We start from the raw sequence: 24,972 nt of genomic DNA on the forward strand, positions 1-24,972 counted from the left end.
CACACTCCCTCTCCTCCCCCTAGATATCCTGTCTTTTCTGCTATCACTTCATTACTTTTCTCAGCACTTTCACCATTTAAGTATACATCCATAAACATAATATAGCTTGTGTTTGAACTTTTTATAAATGTAATCATAATATTTGCATTCTTTTGTACCTTGCTTCTGTCACTCAACATTGTAGGATTTATCTATGTTGCACAGAGCTCTACTTCATTCATTTCACTGCTGTACAATATTCCTCTGAATGAAAAACATACATACATATATAAATTTATTTATGTCTTCTATTGTTGAAGGACATTTGAGTTGCATCTAGGTTGGGGGCATTAAAAACAATGCTGCATTGAGCATTCTTACGTATATTTCCTTGTACCTATGAGCAGGAGTTTGTGTTGAATATTTCATTTCAAAACTGGTTTATGTGAATTACATAGTAGATTTCATCAGTAAATGTGAAAAAAAAGAAAAAAAAAGCATGAATTCAGGCCTGGACAACACAGGTTTCATATTTCCCCTTCGCACTCTGCACTTACCTGTCAAATGCTCCAGGATAACGACCAAACTGTAACTTTCGAAAAGGAACAAATTTCCTGTCAATGTGTCTTTTGAGTCGTAGATGGCCATGCCAGAGGTAGTTGCCACTCCTTTCATGAAAGACCACCAAGTGGATGGCATGAGTAGCCAATTTGCAGATATAGTGCAGGGGGATTTCAGTTCCAGAAAGTGAGTCTATTCCATCTAGCCGGGGATCTTTGCTCTGAATCTTTAGGCACTGAAATCCCATATTCTCAGCTATCTGAAACCAGCCTTCCTAGAACCAAAGAAACATCAAACTTGAATATTTAAAGCCAAATACTAGTAGCAAAACAAAAGTGATTTTTATAATGATTTCAGCCATCACATTTTTGTGCTAATCTGCTACTTGCCTGAAGATTTAAAATTGGGTTGGGGAGGGGAAGGTGGTAGTGGGAGAATAAAAGTAGAAAAAATGAGAAACTACACAGCGTGGACTCTCTTTATGAAAATTAATACAAATTTCTTCCTTGTAATAAGAATGTTCATCTTAGAGTTCTCTGGTTAATATCTATAAAGTAAATGTTAACATCAGTATAGCACTTAAGATTAAACTTGTAATTCTCAATGTAACTTCTAATAACCTTTATCTTCAGAAGTACTTTAAAAAAGTAATTCTTTTATATCTCGACACCATAAACTGCTACTATAATAATAATTTCTCAGTAGCAAAAATGGATTCTAAAGGACAGTGCAGCAAAGCTTCAGCCTTCAGAGTTGACAGGAAAGATATTTTCTAACCTAGAATTCTACATTCAGCTTTGGCAGATTGCAAAAAATGGTCTCAACTTCTCTTCCTCCCTGAATCTACAACCACAGCAATATGACTTTGCACCTCTTCTCATCCAAAAGGTAGAGTCTAATTCTTCACCATTTGAACCTGGGCTGACCTTGTGACTTCCTTTGGACAAAAGCAGCAGCAATGTTTTCCTGGTTTGAACCCTAGGCACCAAGAGACCTTGCATGCTTTTGCTCTCTCTCTGCTCTATGAAAAAGCCTGGACTAGCCTGGGTGATGAAAGACACACTGCAGGCACCTCCACTGCTCCTTGTGACAGCCAGCCATCCTGAAGAAGCAGAGCTGCCTAGCTGATTAGCAGCTACATGAGAGAGTTTAGTTGATATCAAAAGAACCACCCAGCTAAACCCTACCTAAACTGCTAACTCACAGAATCACGAGTTAAATAAATGGCTGTTGTTTTATGCCACTAAATTTTGGGGTGATTTGCTACGTAGGAGCTAACTGACTCAGAAACCAAACTAGAAATCAAATGTGAAGGTAAAATAGAAACATTTTCTGATATGCAAGGTTTCAACCTCCTATGCACTCTTTTTCTCGGGAGGTTATGGGAGAATGTGCTCCCTTAGAATGATGGAATAAACCAAGAAGAAAACACAGGATCTAGAACACAGGAATTTTTTAACATAGGAAAGATGCAGGTATTGTGAAGAAGAGTTACAGAACAATATCTGCACAGGAGACCAGTCTAGAACAGAAAGACCAAGAGATCCAAAAGGGATGTCTCCAAGAAAAAAAATGGAACCAAGAGATTAGCTGATGTGTTAGATGCTATTGAGTTTTGTATTTCTGTTGTATTATTGATAGATACGCAGAAAACAAGCAAAGAAAAAAAAGGGTTGTACAAGAAAAGGAATATAACCAGAGTAAACTAGGTAGCTTACATATTCATAGTCATGTAAACACTTACTATTATTTAACTATAAAATAGTCATTTTAGAATGATGATGAAAGAAGTATGTGTGTACGTGTATGTGACAAAGTAGGTATAATAGCTCAGTCTCATACTTCATAATAACAATCTAAATAAAAATAATAAAAATAGAAATATAAATATTTCATTTATAAATGAGAAGACAAACCAGGTAGAAAGACTTGACAGTGGTTGACTCTAGAAGTGGGAATATGATGTGTGGAGAGGAAGGTAGACACTGCTGTTTTCAGTATGAGCTTTGTATTACTACCTGACTTTAAACTTAGTACTACTTTGATTAAAACTAAAAAATAATTCTAAAATACCATGTTCTAACTTTTTTATAGGTTTAAAAATTTTCAAAATATAAAAATTGAGAGGAAAGAAAAAATCAAGCAAACAAAAACCATGCAATTATATATACATATGATCTGTTTTATCATTGGCATCACTGCCTGGAAGGAACCATGGACCAGGAAAAAGCCAAAGTTTACTCTACTGAAGGACTGTGTAAGTTGACCTGTGCTTGGGGCAATCAAGGTATCCTACAGCTTGTGCTGCTAATATCAACATCATTCAACCATTTAACCTCATATCAGAGGAGAAAAATAAACTCTATTTGCTTAAGCCATTATTAATTGTGTTCTGTTACTTATAGCTGGAAAACGAAAAACAAAAAAACTTAATGTTCCTGACACAATTTATAAAAAGCTTTAAGAAAACATTTTCATGTTTTACATTTTAAACTGGTATAACCCCATACTATTTTGCAAAAGACACACATTTCATTATGTGAAAGCATCTTACCTCATTCTTCCAGAGGTGATACTGCAGTGCAAACACAGTAAAGTCTCTTGGAACACAGAAAAACTTGCAGTCTGAAGTGGTGCCATAAGAAGTATTTTTGATCTGTTCAGAGTTTTTATTAATCAATTCCAGAATTAAAGGATCAATTAGGAACACTGGTACATTCTGGCTGGATGTTAGCATAATAAATTTTTTAACTGCACGCTGTTTGAAAGGAAAAGAATCCCCTTAATTCCACTAAAACAATACAATAACCTGATTTATTACATTTTTATTCATTGATTTTTAAAAGGATGCATAGTGTATACTCTAGTTACCATGCTTATAATTGTTCTAAAATAAATAAATAAAGTCCCTACTCTCAAGAAGTACAGTCTACTAAGAAGTATGAAAACATACTTATAATACAAGATAAAATATGCTAAAACTGAAATATATACAACACATTAGCACAGAACACTAAGCTACTAATTGATTGTACATAAAAAGGAAAATCTTCATAGAAGAAGTGGTATCTGAGATGAAAAGTTTGGGCTTAAAAATTATTCTCTTGGTATTAGCTAAATTTTCTCAAGCAAAAGTGGAAGAGGTAATACCAGCTCTGTCAGCTTTTAAAAATCTGTCATGTCGACCCTTTCAAAATCAAAAATCAAGAGTACATGCCATTTTTCTCTGTATTTTAATACCACTTGAAAATCTAAAAAAAAAAACTCAGACTAAAATATACTGTCTGTTTGATCATTCTCATATACAGTTTAACTTCTTAATAATATTGCAGTATTGTAAATAAATTCTGCTGGGTAGTAAGTAGTACCCTCTACTGAAAAATCAAATCTCAAAATTAGAATGAAGATAGACTAAATCACACTTAGATGTAAATAATATCTAAAAGTAGTAAAGAAACAGAATAACTGGTATGCATTATTGCATACTGCTTTCAAAGGGAAGTATGCCCAGCAAAAAGGTGCTTGATGGAATTAAGAATAAATTATTACTCACAAAAGCAGAAGGAACGTAACCAAATATATACAAGATAAAAAATAAAAAGATAAGGATATCAAGGATTATAAGTATATCAAAACTATGAGAAAAAGCTAGGGATCAGTCTCATCATTTGTTTTTAGTGGAGAATATTATGCAAATACCAAGAATACAATAATCTCTGCCCTAGAGGGGTTTATTATTTCTTAACGGGAGAGGCAGCTAAGTAAAAAGTTAGGAAAAAACAACTTTATGGCAAAAATTCAACCACTTAGATGAAATGAACAAACTGCTTGAAAAATATAACTTAACAAAACTACCCCAGGATAAAGCAGGAAATCTGAATTGCCCTGTATCTATAAAAGAAATTGAATTTGTTATTTAAAAATAAACAAGCAAAAAACCCACCCTCAAACAAACAAGCAAAAAACTCCAGACTCAGATGGTTTCACTGGTGAACTCTATGAAGAATTTAAGGAAGAAATAGTACCAATCCTACAAACACCCTTTCAGGAAATTGAGCAGAAAGAAACATTTGTTTCATGAGGCCAGCGTAACACTAATAACAAATTCTGACAAAGATATTACAAAAAAAGAAAATTACAGACCACTATCCCTCATGAGAATACATGCAAAATACTTAACAAAATATTAGAAAATCAATTCCAGTAATTAAAAAAAAACAGTAAACATCATGACACGACCAACTAAGAATGGAAGGTTGATCTAACATTTGAAAATCAATCAAATCCAATCAAAATCTTCTATCTCACTGAAGCTATTACAGCTTTAAAACATTTTCTGAGCATACTCTTTTAAGTGCACATGTGAGGAGAGCCCTGCTGGTGCAGTGATCAACAGCTTGGCTGCTCATCAAAAGGTCAGCAGTTCAAATCCACCAGCCGCTCCTTGGAAACCCTATGGGGCAGTTCTACTCTGTCCTATAGGGTCGCTATGAGTAGGAATCAACTCGACGGCACACAACAACTGACAAACTTGAAAAGTTTACATTATTATAAGCATCATCAAATTTTAGAACGTTAAAATTTATGACTGAGCACCCCTACTGCCTTCAGACAGGCATATTTCCCAGCTATTAAAAATCGAATTTCAAATCTCAATGAATTATTTCACCCACAGGACAATAAATCTGGTGCAAGTATTAGACGTGTATGCTTCTTAAGGGTGCAAAGAGATACAGGGAAGGGCTAGAAAGAAGTGCACAAAATATCCCTTTTTATTTAATTGGCTAGAGTCTTTATAACTGTGACTATAAATTACTATAACTGTGAGTATAAATTCCAACTATATAATGCTTACCTTTCCCCTCAGACTACCTTAAGTTCACAGAGCAAAACATTTGCTATTTTTGACAAGTTAAAAATTCACACTGATGCTCTAGACTAGGTAGCTGAGGAGCCTGATAACAGGCTATCCCAGACTTTACCTTTTAAAGAGTAGTCCAAAACCAGCTGGTGTCGGCAGTGACCTAAAATTATCACTGTTTTTTAGCTGCTTGGTGATTGGAAAGCCCGTGTCTAATTTAAAATCTTTCATGTCTCTGGTTACAGAGAAGTCAAAGACTGAAGTGCATCAATAAGAAATGTCTGGTACTTTCCATAATGTATAGTAGCAGGATAAATGTCTTTCTTTATTAGTAACCTAACATCATTTTTCATTCATAATTTAGTTAAAAAAAGGTAGGAAAATATATTTTATAAATGTGCAGGCTCTGAAATTTGTAAAACAAAACAAGGATATTTGTATATACTGTTAGTTTCTCTTTTCTTACAAAGGAAACATGCTGAACAGATTTTTATTCTTGATTTTATTTTCCCTTATTCATAGTTCAACTCTTATTCCTATATTCATTCATTTGGGGAAGCACCATAGCTCAGTAAACGAGGGTTTTGGTGGTAGACAACCAGAGTTAGAATCTGGACTCATCCACTTCTTAGCTAACTAACCTCAGTCTCTCTAAGCCAATTGAGGATAACAATTTGTACTGACTTCCTAAAGTTTCCACAAGGACTAAATGAGATACTGCATACAAAGCACTTGTCATAGGATCTGCCCCAACCCCTCCCACATCCTCAAGGCAGCTTTTATCACTGTCATCATTCAAGAAATACTTATTAAATATATCAATAAATGAACTAAATGAAGATTATAATTAAGGAATTTCTTGCTTACTGTACATACCCACTGTGTGCTATCAAATCCAATTCGGCTTCCTCTGGATTTTGATAAACCAGCTCCATTCTAGGAAAATAACAAAAGAATATTTTAGTACATTCAAAGCCCAGCATGCAACATTACATTTAGGGTAGGGTAGGCATGAGATTCAAATGATCTAACTGGCTCAGAATCATTAAAACACTTTAGCCAAATACCTATTTTCACACAGTCATGAGCTAAAAATCCGTGGCAGTCTGCTTCCATAAAGATTTATAGCCTTGGAAACCCTATGTGAAAGTTCTACTCTGTCCTATAGGGTCCCTATGAGTCAGAATTGACTTGATGGCAATGGGTTTTTATATAATATAATAACCTAGAAAGGAAAACATGACAAATTGCAGTAAGTTAGACTATTAAACAATAAGGCATACGTGGCCAACATCTCTAACCACTTTCCAACAATAAAGAGCAAATGCTTTGCTGTCTCTTTGGAATTAGGGTTTGTTCATTTATTTCCATATCCCTAACCTCAGTTTAACTCCACACACTGAGCTAGTGTTTGCTGGGCTTTGCAAAATGATAAGAAAGGATAATAATATTTATCGAGCAGATCCTAAATGCCAGGTACTGTGTTTGACATTTCCATATATGATTTATGTATTCTCATCTACCCCTCATAACAATCCTGCAAAGTAGACAGTGTTTAGCATAGTGCTTGGTAATCAGCAAATGCTCAATAAATGTTTGTTCATTACAGAGGAGAGAAGAACAGAATGAGCATCAAGGTACAGCCAAAACTGGTCTTCTCATAAGCTCTGCACTTAGTCACTAACATTTAATTCCAAAGGCTATTGAGAAAAAAAAAACAACAGAGGCAGCTTTGTAATCTTCCACTCTGAAAAGAGATTGCAAGCTCTAATATACCCACTTGTTGCTAACCACAACCCTACATTAGGAGAAAAGACTGAATTTCTGAACTGCTTAATTTGCTGAGCTTGGGATAAACAAAATTTCTAATGAACTAGTAGATTATTTTTTATAATAGCTTTATTGAAATATAATTCACGTATCATAAAATTCATCCTTTTAAGGTATACAATTCAGTGATTTTTAGATGTACAGAGTTGTGCAACTATCACCAACCACAACCTAATTACAGAATGTTTTCATCATCCTAAAAAGAAACGACGTACCTATTAGCAGTCACTCCCTTCTCCCTCCTCCCAGCCCTAGGTGACCACTAATTTACTTTTTGTCTCTATAGATCTGTCTATTACGGACATTCCACAAAACCTGAATCATATATAAGGCCTTTGTGTCTGGCTTCTTTCACTTAGCATAATGTTTTCAAGATTCATTCATGTTATAGCATGAATTGGTACTTTATTCCTTTTAATGGTTGAGTAATATTCCATTGTATATCCATTCATCAGCTGTTGTACATTTGGGTTATTTCCTTTTTTTGGTTATTACGAATAACACCACCAAGAATGTTCCTTTACAAGTTTTATGGGGACGTATTTTCCAATTCTCTCGGGTACACACCTAGGAGTGGAATTGCTGAGTCACATGGAAACTTTAACTTTTTGAGGAACTGTCAAATTGTCTTCTAAAGAGGCTGTACCATTTTACATTCCAACCAACAGTGTAGGAGGGTTCCAAATTATCCATATCCTCACCAACACTGATTATCAGTCTTTTGAGTCTAGTAATCCTAGGGGGTATATCACTGTGGTTTTAATTTGCATTTCCTAATGACTAATGTTGTTGAGCATCTTTTCATATGTTTATTGGCCATTATATATCTTCTTTGAAGACACTTCAGTTCAAGTTCTTTGTCCATTTTATAAATATTTGCCTTTATATGGTTGATTTGTAAGAGTTCTTTGTATAATCTTATTACAAGTCCCTTTTCAGAAAAAATGATTTACAAATAATTTTCTCCCATTCTGTGGGTTGTCTTTTCACTTTCTTGATGGTGTCCTTAGACATACAAGTTTTTAATTTTGATGTAGTCCAATTTATCTATTCTTTTTTCACTTGTGCTCTTGGTACCATATCTAAAAACACTGCCTAATCTAAGGTCACAAAGATTTAGGCCTATTTTGTCTTTTAAGAGTTTTAGTATAACAGCTCTTACATTTAGGTCTATGCTCCATTTTGAGTTAATTATGTTTATGTTGTGAGGTAGGGGTCCAACTTCACTCTTTTGCATGTGGATATCCAGTTGTCCCAGCCTCATATGTGAACAAATTATTCATTTCCTCATTGAATTTGGCACATTTGTCAAAAAATCAATTAATCATAAATGAAAGGGGTTAATTCTGAATTCTCAATTCCATTTCAATAGATTAGCCTTTCCTTATTCCATTATTACACTGCTTGTGGATTGATTAATGAATTAATTGGTTGATTATTGTAGTTTTGAAATTGGGATGTATGAGTCCTCCAATTTTCTTCTTCTTTTTCAAGACTGTTTTGGTTGTTCTGGGTCCCTTAAATTTACACATGAATTTTAAGATCAACTCATCTATTTCTGCAAAGAAGCCAGTTAAGAGTTTGATATTATATTAGTCTGTAGATCAATTTGAGGAGTACTGCCATCTTAACAATATGGGATGTGTTTCCATTTGTTTAGGTCTGCTTTCATGTATTTTGTATTTTTCAGTGCACAAGTCTTACACTTCCTTAGTTGAATTTATTCTTAAGTATTTTACTCTTTTTGATGCTATTGTGAATAAAATTGTTTTCTTAATTTCATTTGTGGATCGTTAATTGCTACTGTATAGAAGTACAACTGGGTTTTGTATATTAATCCCCTATCCTGCAACCCTGCTGAAATCATTTATTAGTTCTAATGGTTTTTGTGTCTGTGTGTGTGAATAGATTCCTTAGGATTTTCTACATACAAGATCATGTCATCTGGGAATAGAGATAGTTTTATTTCTTCCTTTCCAATCTGGGTACCTTTTATTTCTGTTTCTTATCAAATGATCTTGCCAGAACCACCAATACAATGATGAAAAGTGAGAGCATTCTTTTCTTGCTCCTGATCTTAGGGGGAAAGCATTCAGTCATTCACCATTAAGTACATATTAGCTGTGGGTTTCTCATAGATGCTCTTTATGAAGCTGAAGAATTCCCCTTCTATTTCTAGTTTGTTGAGTGTTTTTATCATGAAAGGGTGTTGGATTTTGTCAACTGCTTTTTTTTTCTTTTCTTTTATATCTTATTGTACTTCAGGTGAAAGCTTACAGAACAAATAGTTTCTCATGAAACAGTAGTACACATGTTGTTTTATGACATTGGTTAACAACCCCACAACATATTAACCCTCTAAATTCTCAACCTTTTTTTTTTTTGGTGAAAATACACATAGCCAAAGATACACCATTTCAAAAATTGCTACATACACAGTTCAGTGACATTGACTACGCTCTTCCAATTGTGCTGTTATTCTCATTTAAGATGAAGGCTTACAGAGCAAAATAGTTTCTTGTTTAACAGTTACTACAAATGTTGCCCTATGACAATGGTTAACAATCTCACAACACATCAACGATATCCTTACTCAACCTTGGGTTCCCTATCACCAGCTTCCTTGTCCCCTTCTGCCTTCTGGCCCTTGTCACTGGACTCCTGTACCTTGTTAGTCTCATTTGGTTTTACGAGGCTGTCCACTCCCAGGCTGAACAGGGAACCTTGGAGGTAACTTCACCACTGAGCTAAAAGGGTGTCTGGGGGCCATACTCTCGCGGTTTCTCCAGTCTCCTTTAGGCCATCAACTGCTTTTTTTGCATCTAATGAGATGATCATGTATTTCTGTCCTTTATTTTATTAATGTGGCATATTACATTGATTTTCATATGTTAAACCACCCTTGCATTCCTGGGATAAATCCCACTTGGTTATGGTGTCTAATCCTTTTTATATGCTGCTGGATTCAGTTTGCTAGTATTTTGTTGAGGATTTTGGAATCTATATTCATAAGAGATATTTCTTTACTCGTGATGTCTCTGTCTTATTTTGGTATCGGGGTATTACTGGCCTCACAGAATGAGTTAGGAAATGTGTCCTTCTCTTGTAACTTTTGAAAAAGTTTGTGCAGGGTGGGTGCTAATTCTTCTTTAAACATTTGGTTGAATTTACCACTGAAGCCATCTGAGCCTGGACTCTTCTTTGCGGGAAGTTTTTGATTACTAAATCAGTCTTTTTACTAGTTATAGGTCTACTCAGATATTCTATTTCTTCTTGAGTCAGTTTCAGCTGTTTGTGTCTTTCTAGGAATTTGTCCATTTCATCAAAGTTATCTAATTTGTTGGCATACAATTGTTCCTAATATTCCCTTATAATCCTTTTTATTTCTGCAAGGTTGGCAGTAATGTCAACTCTTTCATTCCTGATTTTAGTAATTTGAGTCTCTTCTATTTTTTTATTGGTCAGTCTAGCTCAAGTTTTGTCTTTTTTTTTAATTGTACTTCAGGTGAAGGCTTACAGAACAAATAGTTTCTCATGAAACAGTAGTACACATATTGTTTTATGACATTGGTTAACAACCCCACAACATGTCAACCCTCTCCCTTCTCGACCTTTTTTTTTTTTTTGGTGAAAATATACATAGCCAAAGATACACCATTTCAAAAATTTCTACATGCACAGTTCAGTGACATCGACTACGCTCTTACAATTGTGCTGCTATTCTCACTTTAGATGAAGGCTTACAGAACAAAATAGTTTCTCATTTAACAGTTAGTATACATGTTGCCCTATGACAATGGTTAACAACCTCACAACACATCAACACTATCAAGTTTTGTCTCTGTTATCTTTTCATAGAAACAACTTTGGTTTTGCTGATTTTCTTTATTGTTTTTTTATTCTCTATTTCATTTCTTCCCACTCTAATCTTTATTACTTCCTTCCTTCTGCTAGCTTTGGGTTTAGTGTGCTATTTTTCTGGTTTCTTAAGGTGGAAGGTTAGGTTATTAATGTGTTGGGGATTCCCAAGACAACCCTTCAGCTTGATGATTTGCTAGAAGGACTAACAGGACTCAGAAGCTGCTGTACTCATGGTTATGGTTTATTATAGCAAAAATATACAGATTAAAATCAGTAAAGGGAAAAAGCATGTACAGCAAACTCTAGAGGAAACCAGGTACAAGCTTCCAAGTATTCTCTCCCAGTGGATTCACATGGGATGTGTTTACTTCCCTAGCAACACATGCAAAGTGTTGCCAATCAGGGAAGCTCGCTTAAGCCTTAGTGTTCAGGGGTTTTATTGGGGGGGGGGGGTGTCAGTCGTGAAGGCATGCAGCGCTTGCATGACTGACCTCAGCTACTCAGACTTTAGACCCCCAGAGGAAAAGTAGGTGCTCAATATAAATCACATTGTTTGCATAAACTATCCAGTCAAACTTGGGCCTAGTGGCACAAAGCCTCAGGTGTACAAAAGCACTCTTATCAGACAAAACATTCCAAGAGTTCTGTATTTAGTTCCCAGCTGATTACTGCAAGTACCACTGCTGCTAATGAGACTGAGTCAAGAATACCATAAGGTTTGATTCTCTTGGTCCTTTACAAAGGAAGTCATTGGCTTTGTCTTGCCACTACCTAGGCAAATCAAAAAATTCCATTTTATGGAATGTAAAATTACTTCAAAAACCAAACCCACTGCCATCGAGTCGATTCTGACTCATAGCAACCCTACAGGACAGGGTAGAAATGTCCCATATTTTCCAAGGTTGTAAATCTTTAAGAAATAGACTGCTGTATCTTTCTCCTGCAGAGCTGCTGGTGGGTTCAAACTGCGAGTTTTCCAGTTAGCAGCCAAGTGCTTAACCACTGCACCATCAGAGCTCCATTTGGACTAAGGTGCACCTGACTTAAGCCACGGTATTTTCAATTGTCTCATATGCATGCAAAGCTGGACAATGAATAAGAAAGACTGAAGAAGAATTAATGCATTTGAATTACGGTGCTGGCAAAGAATATTGAAAACACCACAGACTGCCGGAAGAATGAATAAATCTGTCTTGGAAGAAGTACAGCCAGAATGCTCCTTAGAAGCGAGGATGGCGAGACTTCGTCTCATATACTTCAGACACGTTATTAGGAGGGACCAGTCCCTGGAGAAGTACATCATACTTGATAAAGAAGAGGGTCAGCGAAAAACAAGAAGACCCTCAATGAGATGGACTGACACAGTGGCTCAACAATGGGATCAAACATACAACGATTGTGAGGATGGTGCAGGACCAGGAAGTGTTTCATTCTGTTGTACACAGGGTTGGCTTTGAGTCAGAGCCAAGCCGACAGCACCTAACAACAACAAAATTATTAATACTTGGCTTGGTATAATGTATTTATTTTTCAGATTTTTCAATAATTCCTAACATTTTTGAATTTAGATGTTACAATTGCTACCTATTCTTAATAGTAAACACAAAAAATAAGAACTTGTACAGATAATGGATATAGTTGAATTGAACAACACTATCAAACAACTGGATCTAACTGACATTTATAGAACAGTTCATCTAACAACAGCGGAACACACATTCTTCTCAAGCTTACATGAACATTCACAAAGAAAGACCACATCCTGAGCCACAAAACACACTTCAACAGTTTTAAAAGAACAGAAATCATATAAAGTTATGTTCTCGGACTACAATGGAATTAAACTAGAAATCAATAACAGAAAGATAGCCGGAAAACACCAAAATATTTGGAGATTAAACAATATACTTTTAAATAACACATGGGTCAAAGAAGGAGTCTCAAGAGAAATTAAAAATTATTTTGAGCTATACGAAAATGAAAATATAACATCAAAATCTGTGGGATTCAATGAAAGCAATATAGCATTGAATGCATGTATTAAAAAAGAAGAAAAGTCTAAAACCAATATAAGCTTCCACCTTAGAAAACTTGAAACAGCAAATGAAATCCAAAGTAAGCAAAAGAAAAGAAATAAAAGTTAGAGCAGAAGTCAATGAAATTGAAAATAGGAAATTAACACAGAAAAATCAACAAAACCTAAAGCTGGTTCTTTGAAAAAAATCAATAAAATTGATATCTTTCCAGCCACAGGCTAACCAAGAAAAAAGATAGAAGACACAAATTACTAATATTATGAGTTAAAAAGAGGCCATCACAACTGATTATATGAACATTAAAAATAAAGGAATACTATGAACAATTCTATGCCCACCAATTTGATAATTTAGATGAAATGGATCAATTCTCTGAAAGACACAACCTACCACAGAGAAATAGAAAATCTGAATAGGCCTATATATCTATTAAAGAAATCTGAATCAATAATAAATAACCTTTCGAAACAGAAAGTACCAGGTCTAGATTGTTTCAGTGAAGAATTCTACCAAACATTTAAAGAAGAATTAACACTAGTCCTTCTTAAACTCTTCCAAAAACAGAAAAGGAGGGAACATTTCTTAACTCATTCTATGAAGTCAGCATTACCCTAATACCAAAACCAAACACAGACATTACTAGGAAGGAAAAGTACAGACCAATATCTCTCATGAACATGGATGCAAAAATCCTCAACAAAATATTAGCAAATCAAATCCAACAAAGATAAAAAGAATTATATACCATGACCAAGTGGGGTTTATCCCAGGTATGCAAAGCTGGTTCAACATTCACAAAGCAATTAATGGAATTCATCACATCAACAGGCTAAAGAAGAAAAATCACATGATCATATCAACAGATGCAGGAAAAGCATTTGACAAAATCCCAACGCTGATTTGTGATAAAAACTAGGAATAAAGGAGAACTTCTTCAACTTGATAAAGAATATCTACAAAAAAACCTACAGCTAACACGATACCTAACAGTGAGAAACCAGATGATTTCTCCCTAAGATTGGGAACAAGACAAGGATGTCCCCTCTCATCACTCCTATTCAACATCATACTGGAAGTCCTAGCTAATGCAATTACACAAGGAAAGTAAATAAAAGGTATACAGATTGGGAAGAAAGAAATAAAACTGTCTTGTTCACAGATATGATTATGTATAAGGAAATCCCAAAGAATCAACAAAAAAAATCCTGGAAGCAATTATAGCAGGGTTGCAGGATACAAGGTTAACGTACAAAAGTCAACTACCTTGCTATACAACAGCAACTGGAATCAACTCAACAGCAACAGATTTATACCAGCAATGAATGACTGGAATTTGAAATTAAAAACAAATTCAAGTTCCTCCATTTAACAACTGTGTGATCTTGGGCAAATTAGGAAATTTCTCCAAGCCACAATTTTTTCTTCTGGGAAAATGGGGACAATACGATCCACTCAAGGAGTTGTTATGAGAACCAGATGTATGTAAAATGTTTAGCATAGCGCCTAGCCTACAAAGCACCCCAAAAAATGTTAGCTGCTATAGCTATGTTGACCCAACACCTACTTCTAAACCCCTTCTCCTTTGCAATCTCTATTACAGAGCCTAGAAAAGCTAAACAATAATTTTTTTTTTTTTTAAACCCACACAACAGCCTTACTTTCCCAGATTCTCTTGCAGCTAGGAATCTGCTGGCCAACGTCACCAAAGTAAAGCCTACTTAATGCTATCCTTTATTCTTTCAGTCTTGATTGCAACAAGAGGAAACGGCAAGAGAATTTCAGAGGCTCTGAATTTAGATATGAGACAAATAATCCCCCTATTTGTTTAAGCTACAATTAGCCAAAAGCATCTCTAACCAATACAGAGTCATTAACACTGTTAATTGTTATTATTATTTCCACATTTGGAAAGGGTATGGGAAACCAGGCACCCTAGTTATCCTTGTGGAGGGTAACTTTGTAATATGTAGCAAGATGTAAAATGTGCTTACCTTTAGACCCAAGAATTCTACTCTAGGAATTTAGCCAAAGAAAATAACTAGGAAAGTGCTGAAAACGTCATACAAAGACATTCATTAGCTAAATAGCCAAGTCGTAAGGTAGCCTCTGTACTTGTCAGTTGTTTTAGAAATAGTACAGCCTAGAAAGAAAGGGTTAGGTACATGTATCAGGCTGGAATGTTAGAAACTAGATGATTTAGGTGGGTAAGTTATCTACCATCTCTGTTAGAGCTCTAGTTTTCTCACCTATAAAATGAAGTCTAGGAAGCCCAAGTAACAACACTGCATAATAAATCTCCCCCAATCTTAAGGCTTATATGCATTTATTTTCTCCCTTACAGATCTGTGACTCAGACAGGGCAGCTATGCGTTAGTCAGCTCCACACATGTCATTCAGGGGCCTGGGCTGGAGGAACAGCATGTTTTACTCCTGGCAGGTCAGAAGAGTAAAAGCCGTAAGTCAAATCACAACAGCCCATTTGAAGCCTCCGCATACATCTGTTAACATTCTACCAGCTTAAAAAAACTCTCATGGTCAAGCCCAGCATCAATAGGGCAGGGAAGTGTAACTCCCTCAGTCAGAAGGAGGAGGAAGCAACTGTTTCTGAAGAATAATCCTATCACCTGGGGTTATTAAATAAATAAATGTGTATGTGTGTTCATAGCCTATTTATTTTCCCAGGATTATTTTTAAGGTTAAGTCAAGCATACAAAGCATCTAGCACAGTTTTCAACTCAGAGTGTTTAGTTATTAACATTATAATAAACCCTGGTGGGGAGTGTTTGGTAACATTTTCACAATTCAGCAACACCTTCTTAACTCTGGAATTTCTTATCTGGACTATAGTTATTTTCTGTGTGATCTTTAGGAGCTGTTAGTTTCCAAACCATTGTCTCCACTTCTTTATGTTTATAGATTTATAATAAAGGTTCGTTTTATTTCCCTGGTAGGTAACAATTACAATATACACTGAACTAAAAAACCTAATTTTGGTATCAAAATTATTTATCATTGAGTTAATTTAAATGAGGGATAATCTGTTTAGCATATTTTTACATAACTCTATCAGAAAATTTCAATAGATTAAACACCACTGAAACTTGGCACTTTGGATTTTCAGTGTTATTACAATAACATTTAACTGCAATTTTGACTAGCTTGCCACACTCACACAAAGATGAGAATCTCAGTCAGAAATGCTTCTGTAAGGATTTGAAAAACCATGATTAATTTTATGTACTGCAAAAAGGAACTGTGTTAGGAAAATATATAGCTAAAATAAGGTCTAATGATGAGAAAGGAGAAGAAAGAAAATTACCTTTGCTGATAAATAGTGCTTGTAGTAGTACAACTGAAACAGCAGAAATGCAGAACTTGTCAAAGTTAAAAGGGCCAAAATCACGTTCTTATTGATTCTACTCATTAGTCTGCAGCACTCATTTGGCTGTCTTTTGAAAGTAACTCAGTCATTTTCATCTTTTTGGATAGGAAGATAATCTTGCTTTCTGTGAACAAAAAAATAATTTCCAAAGAGACAAAAACCTATTTGTATTTTTTCACCTCTAATAACCAGCATAGAACAAAGAAAAAGTTATCTAAAGTTCTACAAAATATTCTTTGACCTAGTAATTTCCTATCCTAATGAAACAGATATGAGACCAAAGATGAAATAAGAAAAAGGTTTATAATGGCATTCTTAACAATTGCAAATAAATGAAGACATACATGGGGTATTTATAAAAACTGACCAACAGAGATTGGGGGCTTTACCCCCAGAGTTTGATTCAGTATGTTTGGAGTAAACCAGTTGTCATGAAGTCTATTAGACTCATGGTGACCCCATGTGTGCAGAGCAGAACTGTGCTCGGTAAGATTTTCAAGTCTGCAACCTTTCAGAAGTGTATCGCTGGGCCTTTCTTCCAAGGTACCTCTGAGGGTATGTTTCAACCACCAACCTTTTGATTAGTAGCCAAGCATTTAACTGTTTGAGCTACTCAAGGACTCCTAGGTCTAGGGTAGGGCCCCTGACTTTCATTTCTGAAAATTTGCCAAGTGATGCTGATGCTGCAAATCTAGAGACTATACTTTGAGAACCACTCCCACAAAAGAAATTGAGAAAGTTTCTGGTCAGGGAACATGGTCTGTATGATAGCTCTCTGATGTTGAGATTTCCTTTGTGATTGAGTATGTCATCCGTTTTTATAAATATCCCATGTATGTTTTCAGTTTTTTCAATAGTGAAGAATGCTGTGATAAACATTTTTGGTCTCTGGTTATTTCTTTAGGATAACAAATTTAACACAGTTCAATTTCTACCTCCTCTCTACTGGCTGATTTTGATTAAATGTGTTAATACACAGTTCTTTAAGTGTTCATTTTCATTCCTTTAAATATACGAAAATCTCTATTACTTGATTTTTAAGCTTTATATATCTTTTTTGTTCTCCAGCTGTAAAACAAGGGGAAATCAGCAAATTTATACTGCCTCCTAGCTACTTTCCTTTTCTAATCCTAACTTTTATTAGTTATTTCTACCTTATTATAGTCTCTATTCTATTCTGTAACCATGAATCCCATAGTTGCTTCAGTCTTATTTCTACAAGTAAATGGAATTAATGTTTACTGTCAATTCTTTTGCTGCATCATCTCTATTCATCTACTAGATAATTGCTATTCATCTTCTTATAGTTTATTCAAAATAAACTTACAGGTATTTGACTTCTTGCATTGTCCAAAAATGGTTGTCCATTGACAGTTTGGCTCTGAGGTCACACTTTCTTTCCCTGGTGACTTACAGGCTTTGTACCATTGTTCTGTAAGGTTAATTATTCCCTTGACAATATCTGATTCCCTCCACTGCCCTGTAAGTAAAGTTTATCTTTTTAATAGGTTGAGCAAAGGACGCACTCCTTACCTTTGAAATCCATTTTTTTCTAACTAGGTTATATATTGATATTGATGGTTATATATTAGTTTTTCCTCAGTCACAGCATGCTCTTTAAATCTGTACAATCAAGATTTCTTGCCTTTGTGGAAAGTTTTCTTAAGTTATATATTTGAATGTTTTTCTGTTCTAATGTTGAATTCATTATTTCCAAAACAACAAGCAGGTATGTGTTGTATCTCCATTCATTCCCACTTCACTTTGTTCAACTTTTAAGAGCCTATCATCCATGTCTTTTGCTGAATTTTCAACGTTAATTCTCCTTTTGATTCCAACGTGGCCCTTTCTCAGATTTTCTCCTTCTTTTTCTCTCCTGGGAGCCAGGTAGCGCAGTGGTTAAGAGCTACGGCATGCTATGGCTGCTAACCAAAAGGTTGGCAGTTCGAATCCACCAGTCACTCCTTGAAAACCCTATGGAGCAGTTCTACCCTGTCCTATAGGGTCACTATGAGTCAGAATCGACTCAGTAACGGATTTCTTTCTTTCCTGAGCTCTGCCAGATTGTGATTTCACCATATCCTGTTGTCTTACTATTTCTTCCTAGTTCTTGAACCAATTAACTTTCTTATTTGAGAGAAGTGATTGTGTCATTAAAATTTTAGGAGCCATAACAGTTTTCTCATGTGTTCTCTTCACCTGTTTTTTCCTGTTTCTTCTCTCCTTTTTGTTGTAGTATTTTTGTGTAGATACCTGCTCATTTCCTTTTTATTATTTATCTATGAATGACCTGAGCCCCCTCTGGATAAGTTATATGCAAGAGGACTGTGCAAGAAGAAACAAGGCTATGTTCTAGAGTAGAATATACGAAGAAGCTTTATAATAGTGTTTGTGCAATTGTATGTGTAAGAGAGAGACAGCCTGTGTGAAAACAAGCAAGAGCAAGTTATTTAGCCATTACATACTTCTTCCAAATGCTGGAGGTAGGCAACAGAAGGCTACTCACAATCTCTCTACTTTGCCTTACAAAGAGAGTGCTTCCTGAAAAGATGGTATATCTGTGTGCTTCCTCACGTGTCTTTTCTTCCTTGCTAGTTAATGTTGCCAAACAGTTCAAGGAAGCTCCCACTGCCTTCCTATGCATCCTGATCCCGCTGTAAATACAAGACCTATCTCTGCTTTGTCAGCTCCATCTGAGAATTCTTTCTATCAGCATTCTCTTTCCAGCTCTTCCTGCTTACATTTGGCAACTATTTCTCAAAAATTTTGATTTGGGAGTATAGGTCTTCTAGTCACATCAAAGATGTAACTACATCTCTGTCTCTCATTTTCCTTGATGTTTCGGGTAATTTCAGATAGAAGAGGACACAAACGTCTTTGCTCTGCATCTTAAAAATCCTAAGTCTTGGTTTGGGGTTTTAAAACAATTGCACTAAGCTTCTAGAACTGTAGTCTATGAAAAGCAAGCTCTATAAGAGATTATATAAGATTAACAAACTACTTAAGAGAAATGATATCAACAGTGGTGTGAATAATCTACCTGAACTACAGAGTATGTACATTATTTTGTACTTCCTAAAACTATAACAACTAGTAACATGAAACAACACTGATGATGGTATTAGTTTTTGCTGCCAGCTAAAACTTCCTATGATGAAGGAATCAAATATTCTGATAAGGCCAGGCCATAAGATAACAAGAACAATAACTCATTTTCCATTTCAGTTCACTTTCTTGCACTTCTATTAACTAGTACATCAAGTTAGTATATACTGATTCCTAGTGAAATCTAAAGTGGCATTCAGAATGTGCTATAGCTCAGCCTCTTCTAAGCCTGAATTAATAAATGGGGCGGGGAGGGGAGCACAAAAGGCCTTAGAAACATTAAGTACAAATTAATATCTTGTTTTCTCTTTGGACACTTATCTCTAGTCTACAGTTAATTCTTACATGAAATGAATATTCAAAATATGTCATCAATACTTAACTACATTTTTATTAGCAAAATGATAAGACAATTTTACTTTATTTATTGTCTATAAATTCCAAGGCAATTCAATTGCAAAGGACAATTACTGGCCTTCAAAATGTTCCTTTCTGCTAGTAGTATCTCTTCAATAGGAATACAGCTGCCACTTAAAAATCAATAATGTGATACTTAAAAAAAGAGCCCAAGGCTTATTGATTTTACCTCTAAAATATCTCTGGCAGCAACTCCCTCTTCCTCCTTCACTGTCATATTCTAATTTAGACTCAAATGGTACCTAATGTTCTAGTTTTAACTGATGTCTCTGTGTCCACTTTCTACCCATAATCTTACTGTCTTAGGCTGGGTTCTCTGGAGAAGTAAAACCAGTAAAGCATATAAATATATATATAGAGAGGTTTATATCAAGGAATGGCTCATGTGGTTGTAGAGCCTGGAACATCCCAAGTCTGCAGGTCATGACAGAGACGCCTCTTGATTCACGCAGCTGCAGGGGCTGGTGAACTCAAGATCAGCAGGTCAGACAGCAGGGCTCTTGCTGATGAATCCCAAGATCAACATACATGACAGCAGGTAAGCTGCTAGCTCAAGTTCCAAGAACCAGAAATCAGACGAACAGGAGCCAGATGCAGGATCCAGAGCAAGCAAAAGCCCATGAGCCTTGCCAAAAAGTCCACTCATATCTGATGCAGGCCACACCCCCAAGTGTGGCTACTTTCAAGTGACTGGCTACTCACAGCAAATCCCATCGTGGAGGTGATGATATTATATCAAATCTCATCAAGGAAGCAATCATATCATCATACGACTGACAAACTACATCATAACTGCCAAACCACTGAGAATCATGGTCCAGCCAAGCTGACACACAACCTTAAAGATCACACTTACCTATACACTGCTTGTTGACAGAGGAATCAAGTTATTTCCATAATCAAAAACTTTCAATGGTTCCCTGAAAGAAAAAACAACCAGTTGCTGTTGAGTTGATTCCAACTCATGGTGACTCCATGTGTGTCAGAGTAGAACTCTGCTTCACAGGGTTTTCAATGGCTAATTTTTTAGACGCTGGGGTTTTCTTCTAAAGAGCCTCTGGATGGACTTGAACCTCCACCCTTCTGAGCACACTAACCATTTGCTCCACCCAAGGACTCCCTGAATAGTCCACCAGTATCTAAAACAAATCGCTATCCACCTTCAAACCTGATTTCTTAGATGACTTGTTCATCGAGTTCTGTTGTTGCTATCATTATTTCCTCAATTATTTATGTTCAAAATAAACTAGATGTGGTTCTAATTCCACATCGAATGAGTAAACAAATTGTGTATATTCTTCTCAGTGCCTCTAAAAATTGTCACTTCTTTTCCATTTCCAGTATAGTTAGCTTAATTCAAAAGCCTTATTACCCTCTGCGTATACAGAAAGCCTCCTACATGAATATCACCGGTCTTTCCTCAAAAAAATCATTTTAGGGACCAAAGCTAAACTATTTCTAAAGTATCACTTTGTCACTTCCTCTTGCTTTAAGACCTTCGATGGCTTATTTGAAATACGGTGTTGGCAAAGAGTATTAAATATACCATGGACTGCCAGAAAACAAACAAATCTGTCTTGGAAGAAGTACAGCCAGAATGCTTCTTAGAAGTGAGGATGGCGAGCCTTTGTCTCAAGTACTTTGGATATGTTATCAGGAGGGACCAGTTCCTGGAGAAGAACATCAAGCTTGGTAAAGTAGAGGGTAAGTGAATGAGAGAAAGATCTTCAATCAGATGGTCTGACACAGTGGCTGCAACGATGGGCTCAAACATAGCAACGACTGTGAGGATGGTGCAGGAACAGGCAGTATTTCGTTCTGTTGTACATAGAGTTACCATCAGTTGGAACTGACCTGACAGCACCTAACAACAACAACATGGTTTATTTGGCAATATTACCTATATAAACCCACTGATAAAGTGCTATCTCACCTTGGTACCTTTGGCTATGCTATTCCTTCTATTTATAACATCTTTCCCTCCATCACTGCCTATTGAGTAGTTAAGAGTACAGGCTCTGGAGACAGACCGCTAAATTCATATCCTGCTCTGCCACTTCCAGCCTATATGACCTTGGGCAGGTCAGTTGATCTCTCTATGCCTAAATGTTCTCTTCTTTAAAATGTATCTACATATTGTATCTGACTCACAGGTTTTAAAGAAGAGTGACAACCCAGTCCAACAATATCAGAGGAGAAAAGATTCAGAATTCAGTGACAGCCCAAGAAGCCAGTTACTGACAACACCAGAGCTACACTCTGAATCACCTGACTACCAAAACATTATTCCACGCTAGAATTCTGAGAGAAATCCCATTTTTTGTCCATAGCAATTACATTCACTTTTTAGAAACCCAGCTCAAAATATCAACCACCTAGATCCAAGAAATCAAGTCCCGTGGATAGTTCTCTCGACCTCTCTCTCATTCCTTTCTTCTCCCCCTTCAGAACATACTCCACTTTCTTTCCACTTGGAGTTCCTTCATTATCCAATGCCATCCCTCCCAAATCCTCAACCTCACTAAATCTATCTCCACAAAGGCTCTAAAATATGAACATCTATTCCCGCTTTCTATAACTATCCATGGTGCTTAACAGAGATCGTTTCTGATGATTCAAACCCTATCCATCCTAAGAGTCCAGCTCAACTGCAGACCGGGCTTCCCTCTTTTCCTAATTCCTAATGCACTACTCTATCATTCACTTTGATATTTGTTTTATTATTCAGAAACCTGCCATCTTGAACTGTAGAAAGAATCTGAGATATAATGTAGTTCTCTTTATTACATCTGAGAAAACTGAGGTCCAGAAAGAATTGATTGACTCATGTTGCCTGAGACATTGATGGTGAAATCTGAACCCAGTTCAATGGACTCTTATCCAAAGCTTTTAACAATCACCTCTACACACATCCTGTCTTCCCAACATCCTCCAGTTGACAGTGCAACCAAAAGGCAGATGCCAAAGCCGTGTGAAACTTTATTTAGCATAGCTAGCAGCGTCCACTCTATTATTAAGCACGTAAACGGGGCCCCAGTAAATGCTTCTCCAAATGAACTAAGAGTTGAACCCAGCACGCACATCAGAAGAGGAACGGATGGTTAATTAAGTTATTCACTCTCTATAAACCTGTTTTAGCTCCCCACTGCCCATGGAGTTACTCCACAAGGTCCTTCCCAATTACGGCCTAACATCAGCTCACCCCACATTCTTGGATTTTCCTTCCGTGCACACATCCCTCCAGGCATTACCCTAGCATGCATACAGTGCTACCTAAATCTGGGAGTTACTTTCTCTGTATCTTTGCACACGTTGGTCACGAAATCTGACGCTCTCTCCGCAGACCCTCTAGCAAATTCCAAGATATGTCTCATGACCCTGCTCAAACGTCTTCTCCACCTCAGCCCTGCTCTTACAACGGTTGTGACCACCCTCCAAAACGAAACCTGTCCCAGTATGCGGATTTTACCTGCTGACACACCTAGGAGCGTGGTGAGGATTGGCCGAGTGGTCGTCTACCACAAGATGCTCGAGGACTGGCTCACTAAGGGATATCCTGCCCGGAGCGCTCTCAGCCTATGGCCCGGCTCGGCCGCCTCCCCGCCAGGAGGGTAGGCAGGTAGCCTGAATGCTGGAAAATGCCCAGTGAGGTTACCCTAGCCAAGGAGAACTAGACGCAGCGCCCGCCCATCCCCAGGCACCAAGCAGAGTCGCCCAAACCTCACCTGACAGAACAGCAGCGTCGGCAACCTCCCTTTACGGCACGCGCTGCAAAAGGGGCCGTCAAGTACACAGTCGCGCATACAAACCTGCTTGGTGTGAAGGACGGTCCCACGGCCCAAGTCTGAGCGTCAGCCGGTTGTTGATTCCTGCGTTTTTCTCGCTGTCCGAAATTTACTGAACACTGCCGATTTCCTCGCGTTCGGAGTATAGCCACTCAGCCAAAGCTTTTTTTTTCTCTTGCTTGGGTATCAGCTACAGCAGCGCGTTGAAGCAACCTGAGATTTTAAGAAGAAAACCTCTTGCAGAAATGGAGGGTGTAATGGAGAGGTACCAACTGTTTCCCAAAGCGTGTTTGCCAGATAAAACGCAGAACGCTCAAATATGAACTTCAGATAACTAATCATCTTTTTAGTGCCAGTCCTAGGCAAAGAGGAATTTAGAATAACTGTCTGAATTCTGGTTTGGGTACGATCATTTGAGCTGGGGCATAGAGTGGGACCAATTTTTGCGGAGGAAATAGCTGCATGCACTATCGCTCATGAGAGGTTGAAGTGCCTGCATGACACACTCGAGCTCCAGCGAACAGTTAAACTCCTGCTTAGCTCTGTAAATAACACACTCCTACAACTCTGGACCTGGTTTTTTAAGCGTATATTGTTAAGGATCACAGATGAATGAATTCTGATGTGAATTTTTGAAGACAATAAAGAACTAAAATTACGGTAATATGAAGTTCTTTCTACAGAAATTACTATTATCAGCCCATAATAAAAATTGAAAATACGCCCTTACATGATTATTTTTTACACTTTAAAAAATTCTATCAATACAGAAAACAGGGTTTTTCTTCACTTCCCAGAGATTATCACTCTTGTCAGCTTCCTGTTTTTCCTTCCAGAAATTGTGTACGTATAAGCTTATTCTGTAGAAGTCCTCTTAACTGATTTACTCAGAACCAGTAGGTTAATCAAAAGATAGGGTAACACCAGAGAACAAGAAGTTTTCAAAGAATAATGGGGTCATTGAACACAGGTGCTAACTTGATCTAAAATGAAAAATTTGAGCATCAAAACAAATGACCGCTATTAATTGAAACACAGCAAATACACAGAAATTCTTGAGTTCATATTGATCTGATCCCTTAAATAAAACTCGTTGGTCATGATTGAAGGCTGCCAAGGCACCAACTCATTCCAAAATGTAATAAAGGAGGAAAA

At 36.6% G+C, this 24,972-nt stretch overlaps 1 protein-coding gene across 9 annotated transcripts in view; it reads right to left on the bottom strand.

Moving 5' to 3' along the window:
• The window catches only part of FKTN (fukutin), a 73,941-nt gene extending 49,202 nt beyond the window's left edge, over positions 1-24,739 (bottom strand). The window contains exons 1-7 of one of the 9 annotated variants that reach the window (XM_023727422.1): positions 23,842-24,738; positions 20,889-20,952; positions 17,838-17,990; positions 16,448-16,634; positions 6,278-6,337; positions 3,095-3,298; positions 537-814 (exon numbers count right to left, since the gene is read on the bottom strand). In XM_023727422.1, the coding sequence (XP_023583190.1) occupies positions 537-814; positions 3,095-3,298; positions 6,278-6,337; positions 16,448-16,552 (647 nt within the window). In that variant the 5' untranslated portion in view covers positions 16,553-16,634; positions 17,838-17,990; positions 20,889-20,952; positions 23,842-24,738. Of the gene's footprint in view, positions 1-536; positions 815-3,094; positions 3,299-6,277; positions 6,338-16,447; positions 16,635-17,837; positions 17,991-20,888; positions 20,953-23,501; positions 23,733-23,757; positions 23,798-23,841 lie in introns of those variants that run through there. The other 8 variants (XM_023727424.1, XM_023727423.1, XM_023727425.1 and 5 more) reach the window with 8 other exon arrangements.
• Between the last annotated feature and the right edge of the window lie 233 nt (positions 24,740-24,972).

Source organism: Trichechus manatus, unplaced genomic scaffold, assembly GCF_000243295.1.
Source record: "Trichechus manatus latirostris isolate Lorelei unplaced genomic scaffold, TriManLat1.0 scaffold00016, whole genome shotgun sequence".
NCBI classification, from domain to species: Eukaryota; Metazoa; Chordata; class Mammalia; order Sirenia; family Trichechidae; genus Trichechus; species Trichechus manatus.